Source organism: Carcharhinus amblyrhynchos, chromosome 7, assembly GCF_965287045.1.
Source record: "Carcharhinus amblyrhynchos chromosome 7, sCarAmb.v2.hapA, whole genome shotgun sequence".
Taxonomy (NCBI): domain Eukaryota; kingdom Metazoa; phylum Chordata; class Chondrichthyes; order Carcharhiniformes; family Carcharhinidae; genus Carcharhinus; species Carcharhinus amblyrhynchos.
In genome coordinates this window covers 95,446,950-95,461,624 of record NC_137330.1, presented here as the reverse complement: position 1 = coordinate 95,461,624, position 14,675 = coordinate 95,446,950, and the positions used below count along the sequence as shown (strand labels likewise).

General features: G+C 43.1%; 1 protein-coding gene across 1 annotated transcript in view; it reads right to left on the bottom strand.

Moving 5' to 3' along the window:
- Positions 1 to 672: 672 nt before the first annotated feature.
- The window catches only part of cep162 (centrosomal protein 162), a 114,019-nt gene continuing 100,016 nt past the window's right edge, over positions 673 to 14,675 (bottom strand). Inside the window, exons 27-28 of the mRNA XM_080192814.1 lie at positions 7,452 to 7,586; positions 673 to 1,837 (exon numbers count right to left, since the gene is read on the bottom strand). Coding sequence (XP_080048940.1) covers positions 1,619 to 1,837; positions 7,452 to 7,586 — 354 coding nt within the window. The 3' untranslated portion in view covers positions 673 to 1,618. The remainder of the gene's footprint in view (positions 1,838 to 7,451; positions 7,587 to 14,675) is intronic.

Sequence of the window (14,675 nt, the reverse complement as noted above, 5' to 3'; positions counted from 1 at the left end):
AATGCCATGTTAGGACTGTAAATCACAGCATTTACAGAATTACTATTAATATGCAGCTTAAATGGGCAACAATAAGCATCAAGTCAATGGGAAGTCTCATAGCAAGCGCAAACTTCTATAAAGCTTAGCAAGACTGATGGCAAAGAAGGAAATCATCCAACAATTTAAAGAAGCATGACACATCTTGTTTTGTGATTTGATGGATTTTTTAAATAATTAATTAATAATTGAAGATGTCACTCGTGTAGCATCTCAACAATTCATAGCTCCATTACTCCAAAGCATTCTCTATTTGGTTACGTTACAAACTTCTCTAACATAACGAACATACAAATTAGGAGTAGGCCATTGGCCCCTTGAGCCTGCTCTGCCATTAAGCCCATAAGCTGGTCTGATTGTAACCTCAACTTTACATTCCTACCAATCCTTAATAACCTTTCACCACCTTGTTAATCTCAAAATCAAGTTGGATTTTACTATAAACATTGCCATCAAAACAATATTGAAACAGAGTTAGGGATCTTTGTAAAATTTAGTTCTTTGAATATTTATCTACCATTTGAGATATGCCACAAGAACTGTTGTAAGTACCAATACTGCTTTACCTGAGAGACAATAAAAACAGGATTCTGCCGTGCCAAAATGCACATTGGAAATATATTTTTAAAAGTGTTGTGCATGGCCAAAAAAAATTAAATTCCATTGCAATAATCTTAAGATAATGCACCAATTCCATTAAAAATCATACCAAAGGATGGTTAAGATCCTCATATCAAAACAATATGTTCAACAGTAAGCAGAGATGAATGGCTTATTACTTTGCTTGTAAATCATGTTTGCTCATTTGTACTTTTCCCTTCAGTTTGGGCATATCCCATTTATGAATAATCATTCTGAAGATGTCCTTCCCCCTTCAGTCATAAATTCTCTGACACTTTTGCAGGTAAAATAACCCACTTAAAACAAATAGATTAAAATACCAAAGCATATTTTGAACAACCATGTGGTATTTGTATAATTGCAAATGGTATAACTTCTATGCTTTTGGGCAACTATTGTAAAGAGAACAAATTTGCAGGGTTTACAAAGAAATGGTGGCGAGGTATAGGGAAAGGCAAGGGAACTGGGAAAAGGCGAGTGGACTGGGAAAAGATGGGGGATCTCCTGAGAAAAGGTTGGAGGGGGTGCGAAATGATGGGCAACTCTTGCAGGGAGTTGGCACAGACACAATGTAACCATGCTATAATTCTATTCTATGACTCTATTCCAAGTGTTTACTATGCAAGAAGAGGTAAAAACAATGCTATTAAATAGATTTGAGATTTATTATGTGTTGAAATACCAGGATATGCTGAGGGTTCTGCCTGAATAAGAGAATGTAAATGTTCTCCATAATAGTCTTATAATAGTTTTAGGCACCAGCAGTTTTTAAACAAAACAGATTAGGAGCAAGTTGTGATAAGCACATTTGTTTCAAACAATTATCATCTTTGCACAAACAACAAACCTTTCACGAACGAGCAGCATCATGGCACAGCTTCAAAGGCTGTACCTTTGCATGCGAATACACATCCCAGGGAGGGAATTCATAACAATACAAGTGGATTATTTCATCGTATTACAATTGCCTAGCAAATGATGAGATATTTTGTCTTGAGGAGCTAGGAGCTGGAATAACAACCCCTTGTCTCTGCAGTTCACGGAGGACATCCAGTATCGAGTCCAGCTCTGTTCTGAAATTTTCCAGTTCATGGTTTTTAAACTGTGCTAGTTTCTTCCATTTCTCGATCTCTTGAATTTGTTCTGCATCAGCACTCTGTCGAGCTTGTTGAATTAACTGTAATAAATTAAACAAAAAAAGCGCAACTGAAACCTGATAATTATTTAACAATTACTCCTTTAATAAAAAAATGACTCAAACTGATGTTACATGGCAGAAAACAGCATTAATCAAGAGACAAAGAGTAGAGGTTACAAAGAACATCAGAACACCCAGTTTTATTGCTTAGTGCACAAAGGATTGTTTGATTTCGATACCAATATATTTTACTTATAATGAAACATTATGGGTGTGATTTTCCAGTCTTGTCTGTGGCAGGTTCCACGAATGAGAACTGAAAATTTGGCGTTCCAGCCAAAACTCCATTCACTTTCAGCCACAAACGAGGACAGAACATTTCAGCCTTATAATTCTGCAAACAAGTCCAAAGAGGAGCAGATTTGTTGGCTTGGCCATGGTAAATTGCCATTTAGTGTACCAAGGTGTGTAAGTTGGGGGGGGAATTAGGGGGGGTAAATACATGGGATTATGGAAAGGACTTGGTGGGATCTGCTGTTGGCGAATCAGTGCAGACCCACTGGGCCAAATAGAACCCCCACAATGCAGAAGGAGGTTATGATTCTAGGGCTTCGAAATCAAATATGCTGCACTGCATATAACTTGCATTCCCTATCATTAGCAAGCATCTCCTGGGTCTTGCCTGATCACTTTTCGTGAGATGGAGAGACATTTTTGACAGAAGATTTTGAAATGGCTACTCTGTCTTTTGACAGAGATACAGATGTGAGAGCAAAATAAGGTGGACATGGGGACATTTTAACATGTTTGGATTGGCTCTCTTAGGCCTGCAATCACAATGGGTACATGAGAGAGAGCTCTAAGCTGATTGTTGAAGGACTGGCTAATCTTTTTGGTTCACTGCGAGGGGGGGACAGGAATGGACTGAGGGGGTGGGGAGAGTGGTGGGGGGGGGGGGAGCAGTAGTGAGAGAGACAATTTATCTTAGCTATTATCTGCCAATTTCTATCTTCTTCAGAATAACGCCCTTTGTTATACAGGATAACTGAGGTTCCGTTTAAAAAAGGTTATAAAAAAACAGGCCTGCAAAATGTTTTACCTCATCAAACAGAACAATGAACTACTGAAAGATGTAAACATTTTATTTAGAAAGGTTACAGAGAGAAGTTTACCACAATGCTTAAGGTGAAGCATTTCAGTTATGAGGAGAGATTGGAAAAGTTAGGACTGCTCTCAAAACAGGGAAGAAGTGATCAAGTAGATAGAAATTATGGATCAAGAACCACTTAAAATCATTGACAAAAACTCCATAGAATTGCTACAGTGTAGAGCACTCTACCTAGGCCTACTCCCCCAGCCTATCCCCGTAACCTTGTGCATTGATCATGGCCAATCCACCTAATCCAGACATCTTTTAGGAAACCAGAACACCCGGAGGGAACCCATGCAGCCACAGGAAGAATTGAATATTTTTCTCTTAAATAATTTATACATGTTGATTGTGTACAGAGCTCTCCTTTCCAAATTTTCTGCCTGGTTTTCAATCAAATGGCTTCCAAACAGGGTGAAAACTACTCCTGTTATTATGTATTCCTCCCTCACACATTGCAAGCTTTACACATAGGAACACAAAATTCTCCAAGTGAAATTTGAAACTTAGCTTTCAGCTAACTGGGTAAAAAAAGAGTTTTACAGCATAAGAGGAGGCACTTTGGCCATCGTGCCTGTGCTGGCCATTAAGTACCTACCTATACTAATCCCATTGTCCAGCACTTGGTCCATAGCCTTGTTTGCTATGGCATTTAAAGAGCTGAGTTAATACTTGAAACAATTTTTGTCATATGGGTAAATGGGCGGCACAGTGTTTAGCTCTGCTGCCTCACAGTGCCAGGGACCCCGGTTCAATTCTAGTCTTGGGTGACTGTATGGAGTTTCTGATGCAGATGGAGGAGGAGAAAAAAGTGCGAGGGTAGGTGAAATTACAGGGTCTAAAGTAAAGGAGAGGGTACAGGTACAGGAAGAGGCCAAGGATGTCCCAATAATAAAGGGAGTGGGGGTGTGAGTAAGGTTGGTAGCATTCCTGCAAATAGGGTACAGGTGAAGGCTGGGATGAAGGCACTTTATCTAAATGCACGAAGCATTTGGAATAAAGTGAATTAGCTGGTGGCGCAGATCAGCACAAATGGGTATGATCTGGTGGCCATTACAGAGACGTGGCTGCAAGGCGACAGGGACTGGGAGCTGAATGTCCAGGGGTATCAAGTGTTTAGGAAGGATAGACAGGAGGAAAAAGTGGGGGGGGCGTAGCTCTGCTGATTAAGGACAGCATCAGGGTGGTAGTAAGGGAAGATATAGGAGCCAAAGAGCAGAACGTGGAATTGTTGTGGGTGGAGATTAGGAACAGCAAAGGGAGGAAGGTGCTGGTGGGTGTCGTCTATAGGCCCCCAAATAATGATCTGGAGGTGGGGTGGGCTATTAACGCGCAAATAAATGTGGTGTGCAGGAATGGAACGGCGATAATTATGGGGGATTTCAATCTACATATTGATTGGCCGACCCATGTTGGACGCAGTGGGCTTGAGGAAGAGTTCTTGAAATGCTGCTAGGATAGTTTCCTTGAACAGTGTGTATTGGAGCTGACGAGGGAGCGAGCTATCTTGGATCTGGTGTTATGTAATGAGGCAGGTAGAATTAGGGACCTTGTGGTGAAGGATCCTCTTGGGAAGAGTGATCATTGTATGGTGGAGTTTCTGATGCAGATGGAGGAGGAGAAAGTGGGTTCCCAGACCTGTGTCCTTTGTTTGAACAGAGGGGAGTACGATAGGATGAGAGAGGAATTGGCGAATGTTGATCGGGGGAGCACATTGGAAGGTAGGTCTGCTGAGGAACAGTGGAGGATCTTTAAGGAGATCTTTCTTGGTGCTCAGCAGAAATTTATTCCGATGGTTAAAAAGGATTGTAGGAGGAGAGATAATCAGCCATGGATAACGAAGGAGGTAAAGGAGAGTATTAAATTAAAAGCTGATGCGTTTAGAGTGGCTAAGAGTAGTGGGCGAGAAGAGGATTGGGAGAGGTTTAAATACCAACAAAGAATGACGAAGAAGTTGATAAAGGAAGGATAAACTATGAAGCTGGGCTAGCGCTAAATATAAAAAAGGATAGTAAGTTTTTATAAATATATAAAAAGGAAGAGGCTGGCTAGGGTGAACGTTGGACTCTTAGAGGATGAGGGGGGGGGGAACTTAGTGGTGGGGGATGAGGAAATGGCTGAGGCCTTGAATAACTTTTTTGCTTCGGTCTTCACGGAGGAGGACGTGAATAGTTTGCCAGGTGTTAGCGATGGAAAGATGGTAGGAGTGGAGGACCTGAATGACATTATTGTTACTAGAGAGGTAGTGCTCGACAGACTAGAGGGACTGATGGTGGACAAGTCCCCAGGACCAGATGGAATGCATCCGAGGGTTCTGAAAGAAATGGCGGAGGTGATAGTGGATGCCTTGATGATTATTTTCCAAACCTTGCTGGATTCCGGGGAAGTGCCGGAAGATTGGAAAACTGCTAATGTTACGCCGTTGTTTAAAAAGGGGAGCAGACAAAAAGGCAGGGAATTATAGGCCGGTTAGCTTAACGTCTGTTGTAGGTAAAATGCTTGAATCCGTAATCAAGGAGAAAATAGCGAGGCATCTTGAGAATTGTTTGATAGAGCAGACGCAGCACGGCTTCGTTAAGGGGAAGTCATGTCTGACGAATTTATTGGAATTCTATGAGGATGTGTCTAGTGTGGTGGATAGAGGAGAACCGGATGTGGTGTTTCTTGATTTTCAGAAGGCGTTTGATAAGGTGCCGCACAAGAGGTTGTTACAGAAGGTTAGGGGGCATGGAGTTGGGGGTAGGGTGTTAGCATGGATAGGGGATTGGCTGTCAAATAGGAGGCAGAGAGTTGGTATCAATGGGTGCTATTCGGATTGGCGGTTGGTGACTAGTGGAGTGCCCCAGGGGTCGGTGCTGGGGCCTCAGCTATTTACCATTTATATAGATGATCTGGAGGAGCGAACCGTGTGTAAGGTGTTAAAATTTGCTGATGACACAAAGATTGGTGGAATGGCAAATTGTGTGGAGGGTGTGGAAAGTCTGCAGAGGGATCTAGATACGTTGGGCAAATGGGCTGGGAACTGGCAAATGGAATTTAATGTTGGCAAGTGCGAGGTTGTCCACTTTGGTAGGAATAATGGTAGGAAGGACTACTACTCACATGGCAAAAGCTGCAGCATGCTACGGTGCAGAGGGACCTCAGGGTCCTTGTGCATGAGTCGCAAAAACCCAGCCTGCGGGTGCAGCAGGTGGTCAGGAAGGCGAATGGGATGCTGGCCTTCATAGCGAGGGGGATTGAATATAAAAGTAGGGAGGTCTTGCTGCAACTGTACAGGGCACTGGTGAGGCTGCAGCTGGAGTACTGTGTGCAGTTTTGGTTGCCGCACTTACGCAAGGATATTTTGGCCTTGGAGGGAGTGCAGAGGAGGTTCACTAGGCTGATACCGGAGTTGAGGGAGTTGAGCTATGAGGAGAGGCTGAATAAACTAAGCTTGTACTCGTTAGAGTTTAGTAGGATGAGGGGAGATCTCATTGAGACGTACAAGATGATGAATGGGATGGATAGGATAGAGGTGAAGAGGCTCTTCCCACTCAGAAAGGACAGTAGGACTAGAGGGCACATCCTCAAGATAAGGGGGGGGGGGCGGGGAGCGGTTTAGAACGGAGTTGAGGAGGAACTTCTTCACTCAAAGGGTGGTGAATCTCTGCCCGTTGAAGTGGTGGAGGCTGCCTCGCTAAATATATTTAAGACGCGGGTTGATAGGTTTTTGATGAGCAAGGGGATTAAGGGTTATGGGGAGAAGGCGGGAAAGTGGAACTGAGCCACTTCAGATCAGCCATGATCTTATTGAATGGCGGGGCAGGCTCGAGGGGCTAGATGGCCTACTCCTGCTCCTATTTCTTTTGTTCTTATGTACATTGTCCTCGTGTCTGCATAGGTTTCCTCCGGATGCTCTAGTTTCCTCCCACGGTCCAAGGGAATGCAGGTTAAGTTGATTGGCGATGCAAAATTGTTCCTTAGCATGAGGGGACTAGCAGGGTAAACACATGGGGTTATGGAGATAGGCCTGGGTGGAATTATTGTTGGTGCAAGCTTGATGAGCCAAATGGCCTCCTTCAGCACTGTAGGATTCTATGATTCTAATTGATTAAAAAATTTAAAAACGACCCACTTTCTCATTCCATTTCTGTAATCACTTTCACAGTAACTTCATTGCAGTGTTAATGTAAGCCTTACTTGTGACTAATAAATAAAACGTCTAGATGATGAAAAGAACCTGGAACTTGGGGGCACAATTTCAATAAAAAGGAGTCTCTCTAAAACAGAAATGAAGAGGAATTTCTTCGCAGAGAGCTGGGAAACTTTGGAATTCTTTATTCAGAGAGCACAGGGCGGTGGGGGGGTGGTTATTGAATGCATTCAAGTCTGAGTTGGACAGATGTTTGATCTACAATGGAGTTTACTAGGAGGCAGACAGCAAAGTGCAGTGAGGCCACAAGTAGATCAACCCCAATCTTACAGAATGGTAGAGCAGGGTCAAAACCAAGATTTACACATTACCTGTTGGAATTCTTGTTCTCTCTGAGCATACTTGAATTCCATCTTCTGAATTTTCCTTTCCAGAGCTAAGAAGTGCTTCATCTCTGGACTGTGATTCTCTTTAGCTTCTCTAAGTTCTTCCAGAAGTTTAGTTACCTAGGAATTGAAATTTAATCAAATATAGATCACAATTCATTTTCACAAAGAAGTATATACTTTATTATAAAGAGCATGAACATATGATTCTGACCAAAAACAAAGGAAAGATGCACCTCAATATAATGCCTTACACTAGAAACATGAAAGATGAACAAATCACTACTCAGGCAAAAGTGACAGTTTTTACGTACAACAGCATCAATAGACTCACCATCATCATTAGAATTACTGATGAGTAATAAGTAAGAGCACCACAGTGGTTAGCACTGGGTTTGATTCCCAGTTTAAAGTTGAAGTCTATTTATTAGTCATAAGTAAGGCTTACACTAGCAACGCAATGACATTACTGTGAAATTCCCCTAGTTGCCAGTCCAGCGCGTGTTCAGGTCAATTCACCTAACCAGCACATCTTTCAGAATGTGGGAGGAAACTGAAGCACACAGAGGAAACCCATGCAGATACAGGGAGGACATGCAAACTCCACATGGACAGTGACCCAAACCAGGAATCGAACCTGGGTCCCTGTGAAGCAGCAGTGCTAACCACTGTGCTGCCCACACGTTTGGGTTTGGGTCACAGTCTGTATGGAGTTTGCATGTTCTCCCTGTGTCTGCATGGGTTTCCTCCGGGTGCTCCGGTTTCCTCCCACAGTTCGAAAGATGTGCTGGTTAGGTGCACTGGCCGTGCTAAATTCTCCCTCAGTGTACCCGAACAGGCGCCGGACCTTGGCGACTAGGGGATTTTCACAGTGACTATATTGCAGTGTTAATGTAAGCCTATTTGTGACACTACTAAATAAACTTAAAACTAAGGTTTAATTTATTGCCTAACCTTGCATGAACATTTTAAAATAGTCATCATAGTATGATCCAAGTTCAATGCAGTACTTTACAATGTAAAGGGAAAACACATTCTACATTTAGGTATGCCTGACTTCAATGTCTCGAGACAAAGATTGTGTACAGCAAACTGGGGAATTCTGCTCATGGATAAAAAGGTGCAAGACTAATGGGAGGTGATGAAAAAAGTGTTTGCAATACAAAACTAGTCTATACTATTAAGGGGAAAGAGCTCTACACAATAAAAATATGCAATCATTAGATGGACAGAGGCACAAGAGACGACATAAACTAACACAAAAGACATACAATCAACAGAGATGCAAAGATGCATCAAAACAGATGGGAACTACGAAGAGATACTTGTAAAGGATATCAAAGTCAACCCAGTTTTATTAGGGCTGCTCCTTAAGGTTGTGTTATGCTTTATTGGAACAATATACACAATTGAGGATGGAATGGTCAGTGAAACTGGAGTGGAGAACGGAAATCGCAAACAACTGGAAGTTTATGGTCACACGAGTGGACCGAACAGAGGCATTCAGCAGAGCAATCACCTAATCTGCATTCTCACTGTGGAGAGGCTAGAGCAAATAGTGTTCAGAAGAAGCACAAATAAAACTCTGAGAAGGTATAAACCAGTAGGAAGAACAATTTTTTTCTATTGTGGGGACGCTACAAAAATTAACTATGGTTGTACTGGTGTACACAGTGCTACTATCAATAAAATATGTAAAGATGGAGTTGCCATAGTCCCAGATGACCACAGACTGCTCTCCCCTCTCAGGGAGAAAGAGGTGACTGACTGCTGGAGGATCACCACACCTCAGGCGAGAGGCAAGATTGAGAAGGTGGGGCCCTCATTAGTAACCTCAGCCGGTATGGGAATTGAACGCATGCTGTTGGCATCACTCTGCATCACAAACCAGCCATCCAGTCAATTAAGCTAACCGGGGAGATTTCCAAATGTTGAAAAGCTAATGTCCCTGTTCCCCATTAGTAATGGAGATCCTGACTTCAAAAGTCTGTTTGCATATCCATGTACAGTATGCCCCCATATTGGGCTCTCCATGCATACGGTGTGCCTAAATTATGATGGATTCTGTTCATCAGGTGCACAGCTAAGTACAGCCTCCAGGGGGAAGAGGATTATGCCCAGGTAGCACCCTAGCACTGCCTCCTGCCAGGCAGCCATGCTGGGGGAGATTTCAGGCAGTGCTCTCTTTTTTATTCAGTTGGGGCTCACAAGAGTAAATACTCTAAGGGGGCAATCTTCCTGGCTGATCATGCCAGTTGATGGATGGCGCGAGCCTGTAAGATCATGCTAGAGATGAAAAATTAGGTTTGCGCCCAGTTTCTTGCCTCTACGATCTTGCCGGCCCCAGATTTCCAGTGCAGGGCTGATTTCAAGATTTAAATCCTCATTTCCATAGAATTAGTGAATACGGGACACAATTGTCCAGCCTCTCTTGCTGGTGAAGGTCCTCAGAGGTGAGGATCATGTATAGTCCCCATCAATGCAGACCTGATACGGTGGCCTCACCGATCATACCAGAAGCCATTGAGGCCCTGCCCCATCAGGCAGTGCCAAGAGAGTGGTACTTGAGGGGGGTGTAAGAGGAGGGGGCAGGGCAAAAGGGAAGGCAGGCCAGGCCAGGCCTGGTGTACCGCAAGGATCTGTTTTGGGGCCAATACTTTTTGTCATTTTTATAAATGACTTGGATGAGGGCATAGAAAGATGGGTTAGTAAATTTGTGGATGACACTAAAGTTGGTGGAGTTGTGGACAGTGCAGGTTACAGAGGGACATAGATAAGCTGTAGAGCTGGGCTGAGAGGTGGCAAATGGAGTTTAATGCAGAAAAGTGTGAAGTGATTCACTTTGGAAGGAGTAATAGGAATACAAAGTACTGGACTAATGGTACATTACTTGGTATGTGGATCAACAGAGAGATCTCAGTGTCCATGTGCATCTATCCCTGAAAGTTGACAGGACTGTTAAGAAGGTATACACTGTATTAGCTTTTATTGGACAGGGATTGAGTTTCAGAGCCACAAGGTCATGTTGCAGCTGGACTTGGAGTATTGCGTACAGTTCTGGTCGCTGCATTATAGGAAGGATGTGGAAGCATTGGAAAGGGTGCAGAGGAGATTTACCAAGCTGTTGCCTGTTATGGCGGGAAGGTCCTATGAGGAAAGGCTGAGGGACTTGAGGCTGTTTACGTTAGAGAGAAGGAGGTTAAGAGTTGACTTAATAGAGGCATATAAGATGATCAGAGGATTAGAAAGGGTGGACAGTGAGAGCCTTTTTCCTTGGATGGAGGTGGCTAGCACAAGGCGACATAGGTTTAAATTGAGGGGTGATAGATATAGGACAGATGTCAGAGGTAGGTTCTTTACTCAGAGTAGTAAGGGCGTGGAATGCCCTGTCTGCAACAGTAGTGGACTCGCCAACATTAAGGGCATTTAAATGGTCGTTGGATAAACATATGGATGATATTGGAATATTGTAGGTTAGAGGGACTTTAGATTGGTTTCACAGGTCGGTACAATATTGAGAGCTGAAGGCCTGTACTGCGCTGTAATGTTTTATGTTCTAGGCTGGGGCTACCTGCACACTCTGCAACCACCTCTGCAATCAACTGAGCGGTGGTGGGGTGGGGAGCTGCAATCGACCAGCCTGGGGGCAGGTGGTTGTGATCAAAGGGACAGCAATTGGCAGGAGGGCCCCAATATCCGATTGTGCCCTCTGGTGTGAGCAGCTGGCTTTCCCGCAAGCTTAGGCCACATCCCCTCCCCCTAATGGTGGGAATGAAATTTTGCATTATTTTTGCCATAATATTTAATTTGTGGCCTAGCCAGAAAAACAGATCTGAAACTCCCACGTTTTCAGGCTCATTTGGCACTTACAATTTGTTTGGTGATGTTGCCCCCTAAGGGTTATATTGTGAGAAGAGATAACACAAACTATTTCCATTTCCTGAAATTTAGATGGTCATAAAGGTAGTGGGATTGAAGTTTTCAAGACATCAGGGGAATAGATAGGGTAGATAGACACCCAAGAAGCATTGAGTCTAAGATTAAGGGACATGATCTAAAATTTATACACAGGTCTTTTAGTAATTAAATTAGGAAACACTTTAACACACAAGGATAGCAGAAGTTTGGAAATCTCTTTCACAAATGGCAGTTGAAGCAATGCCATTGTTAACTTAAAATCTGGAGATTGACAGGCTGTTATTAATTAAAAATACTAAGGTGTATCCTAGGGAAAAGGCAGGTATATGGAGTTATTCATCTTGCACATCAGGCATAATTACAATGAATTGCAGAACAGACTCAAAGGGCTAACTGTCCTACCCTTCTTCCCGTGTTCTTAAATGAAACTAAATTTAGTGGCATTCATTAAGTGAGGAATCTAGGAAAAATCTTACCACCGTTTACTCTATCTATACCCTTCATAATTTTATATACATCTATTAGATCTCCCCTCAGTCGCCGTCTTTCAAGGGAAAATATAAGGGCAGATATATGGCAAATGGAGTTTAATCCTGATAGGTGTGAGGTGATGCATTTTGGCCGGAAGAATGTAGGGGGGAGTTATATGATAAAGGGTAAACCTATAAAGAGTATAGAGACATAGCGGGACCTGGGGGTGCAGGTGCACGGGTCTTTGAGGGTGGCAATACAGGTGGAGAAGGTTGTGAAGAAAGCTTATGGTATGTTAGCCTTTATAGGAGGGGGTATAGAGTATAAGAGCTGGAGTCTAATGTTGCAGTTGTATAGAACGTTGGTTGGGCCGCATTTGGAGGACTGCGTCCAGTTCTGGTCGCCTTACTACCGGAGGGATGTGGAGACCCTGGAGAGAGTGCAGGGGAGGTTTACCAGGAAGTTGCCTGGTATGGAAGGACTGGGTTATGAGGAAAGATTGAGCAGATTGGGGCTGTTTTCCCTTGAAAGACGGCGGCTGAGGGGGGGATCTAATAGAGGTATAGAAGATTATGAAGGGTATAGATAGAGTAAACAGTGGTAAGCTATTTCCCATGTTAGAAACGCACAGTACGAGGGGCCACGGGCTTAGGGTGAGGGGGGAGAGGTATAACACGGATATTAGAGGGCGGTTTTTCACACAGAGAGTAGTTGGGGTATGGAATGCTCTGCCAAGCAAGGTGGTGGAGGCAAACACGCTGGAGTTGTTTAAGAGTTACTTAGACAGGCACATGAGTGGATTGGAGATGGAAGGATATAGAAGATTGTTTTAAATAAGGTTCATTAGCATTGGGACGTCCCTGGTAATGTATAAGGATGTGGAATGATACTAATGTTTTTCTCTTTTAATTCACAGGTTTTAAGTCGGATCACCTTGTTGTCCAACGAGGGGCATACGCGTGACGGGTCGTACAAGAGCTGCTCTTGGATGTTCGAGAATAGCCTAGTGCTTCATGTCGTTAGTGTACGCTTAAACTGGACCAGATGCTGGGCAACACGACAGCTCAGTGACTATCGCTGATTGCTGTGCAGACACATGGATTTGGGCTGGTGTCTGTGGGAGTTTGCGCATTCTCCCCGTGCTTGCGTGGGTTTTCTCCGGGTGCTCCAGTTTCCTCCCACACACCAAAGATGTGCTCTTAGGCTGATTGGAGGTAATAAATTGTCCCTAAATTAGTTTTCCCTCAATGTGGAATGCCATAAGCATAGATAAGGGTCATGGGTGGAGGGGGGGACTGGTAATGTTAAAATGGCGGCGTGGGCTCGTTGGGCCGAAGGGCCTGTTTCCCGGGCTGTTTTTGTTCTTTGTTCTTTGAATGCTGGTCGGCGATTGAACTGACTAGTGATGCATCAGTGGTGAAGATATTCTTTTGAAAGAGGAGTGCTATCACGTCATGAAACAGCTTGCACTAATGTATCTGCAATGATTTCTTTTTCAATACAGGAAAACCACTACTAAACCTGATATTGAAAAAGTAAAATGCCTATTAACTTAGCAAAATGGAACCTAGATTACCAATCTCGTCAGATAGACTATACTTAAATCTAAGATTGAGTTAAATGAACTCCAAAACAACTCAGGAACATTGTTGGATGCTGCTTCTTTCTTTATACAGATTATAGAAGCAATTTCACAATATGGATGCAACTGCCCAAGGCAGAATACCACCAACTCTGTCTTGACAACCAGGTATGTGCAACAGCCTTGCCTATAACATCCATACCCTGCAAATGACATTTTAAAGTTGGTATATTAAGAAGAGGGTAATGCCAAATCTAAGGCTCACTTGGGAATGCAGACCAGGATTGTGGTTTAGACTCCTGAGGATCACAGGCTTATAGATTTTTTTTCATGTTTTATATGGCTGCTGGATTGAAAATTTAACTGTTTTGTGGGGGATGTCAGTCCGTCTAGCCAGATGTTTCAACTGGAGGCCGGGTCAACATTAATGGGCCAGCCTCATGCCCAACTTGCTAGCCTGCTGCCTGCCAAAACAAAAATTCAGGCATGTAGGAATTAGGAGCAGAAGTAAACAATTCAGCCCTTCAAGCCTGTTCCTCCATCCAAATCAGGTTGTGGCTGACCTGTCCCTGGTCTCAAATCCACCTCCCTACTTGCTCGAGTTCTTTAAGGATGTAACCATAGGGGAACTCATCGGAATATTCATTTGAACTTTGGGCTAACGTCTGAGGTTACTTATGATAGCAGGGTGGTGTGTTGAAGTGGCAAGCAAGAGGAAGGTCAGGGTCCTGCTTGCGGATGGACCAAAGGTGTTCAGCATTCAATTTTCAGTGTTCAGTTTTAACACGGTCTCGTCTACATCAGAGACCAAACAGAGACTGAGTGGTCACTTTGCTGAACCTTGACCTTAAAAGTTAATCATTAGAATTTTGCGGTCTTTGAGGGTATAGATTTACTAAATGGAATACTTTAAAAAATAGTGCATTATACAATTTATCGTAAGTAACGGAGATTTACTAGTTTAAAATAAACACTACAAGCAAACATGTGACATACTCTCAACCCACGTCCACTAAAATATAGGACCCTATAGGACCAGTGTTTTGTTTTTAATTAACAAGTGTCTGTCATTTGCTTTACTGCAGTGAATTGCCAACAGTCTGTAAAGACATCCTTCAGCATCACCAAATTTTCAATTTATAAACTTGAGAAAAGCAGCAAATCGAATTCTAGGATTGTGCATCAATAGCAACTGTAAATTAGCATTCTGTAGTGTTTAAGTGTGTAACTGGGCAATA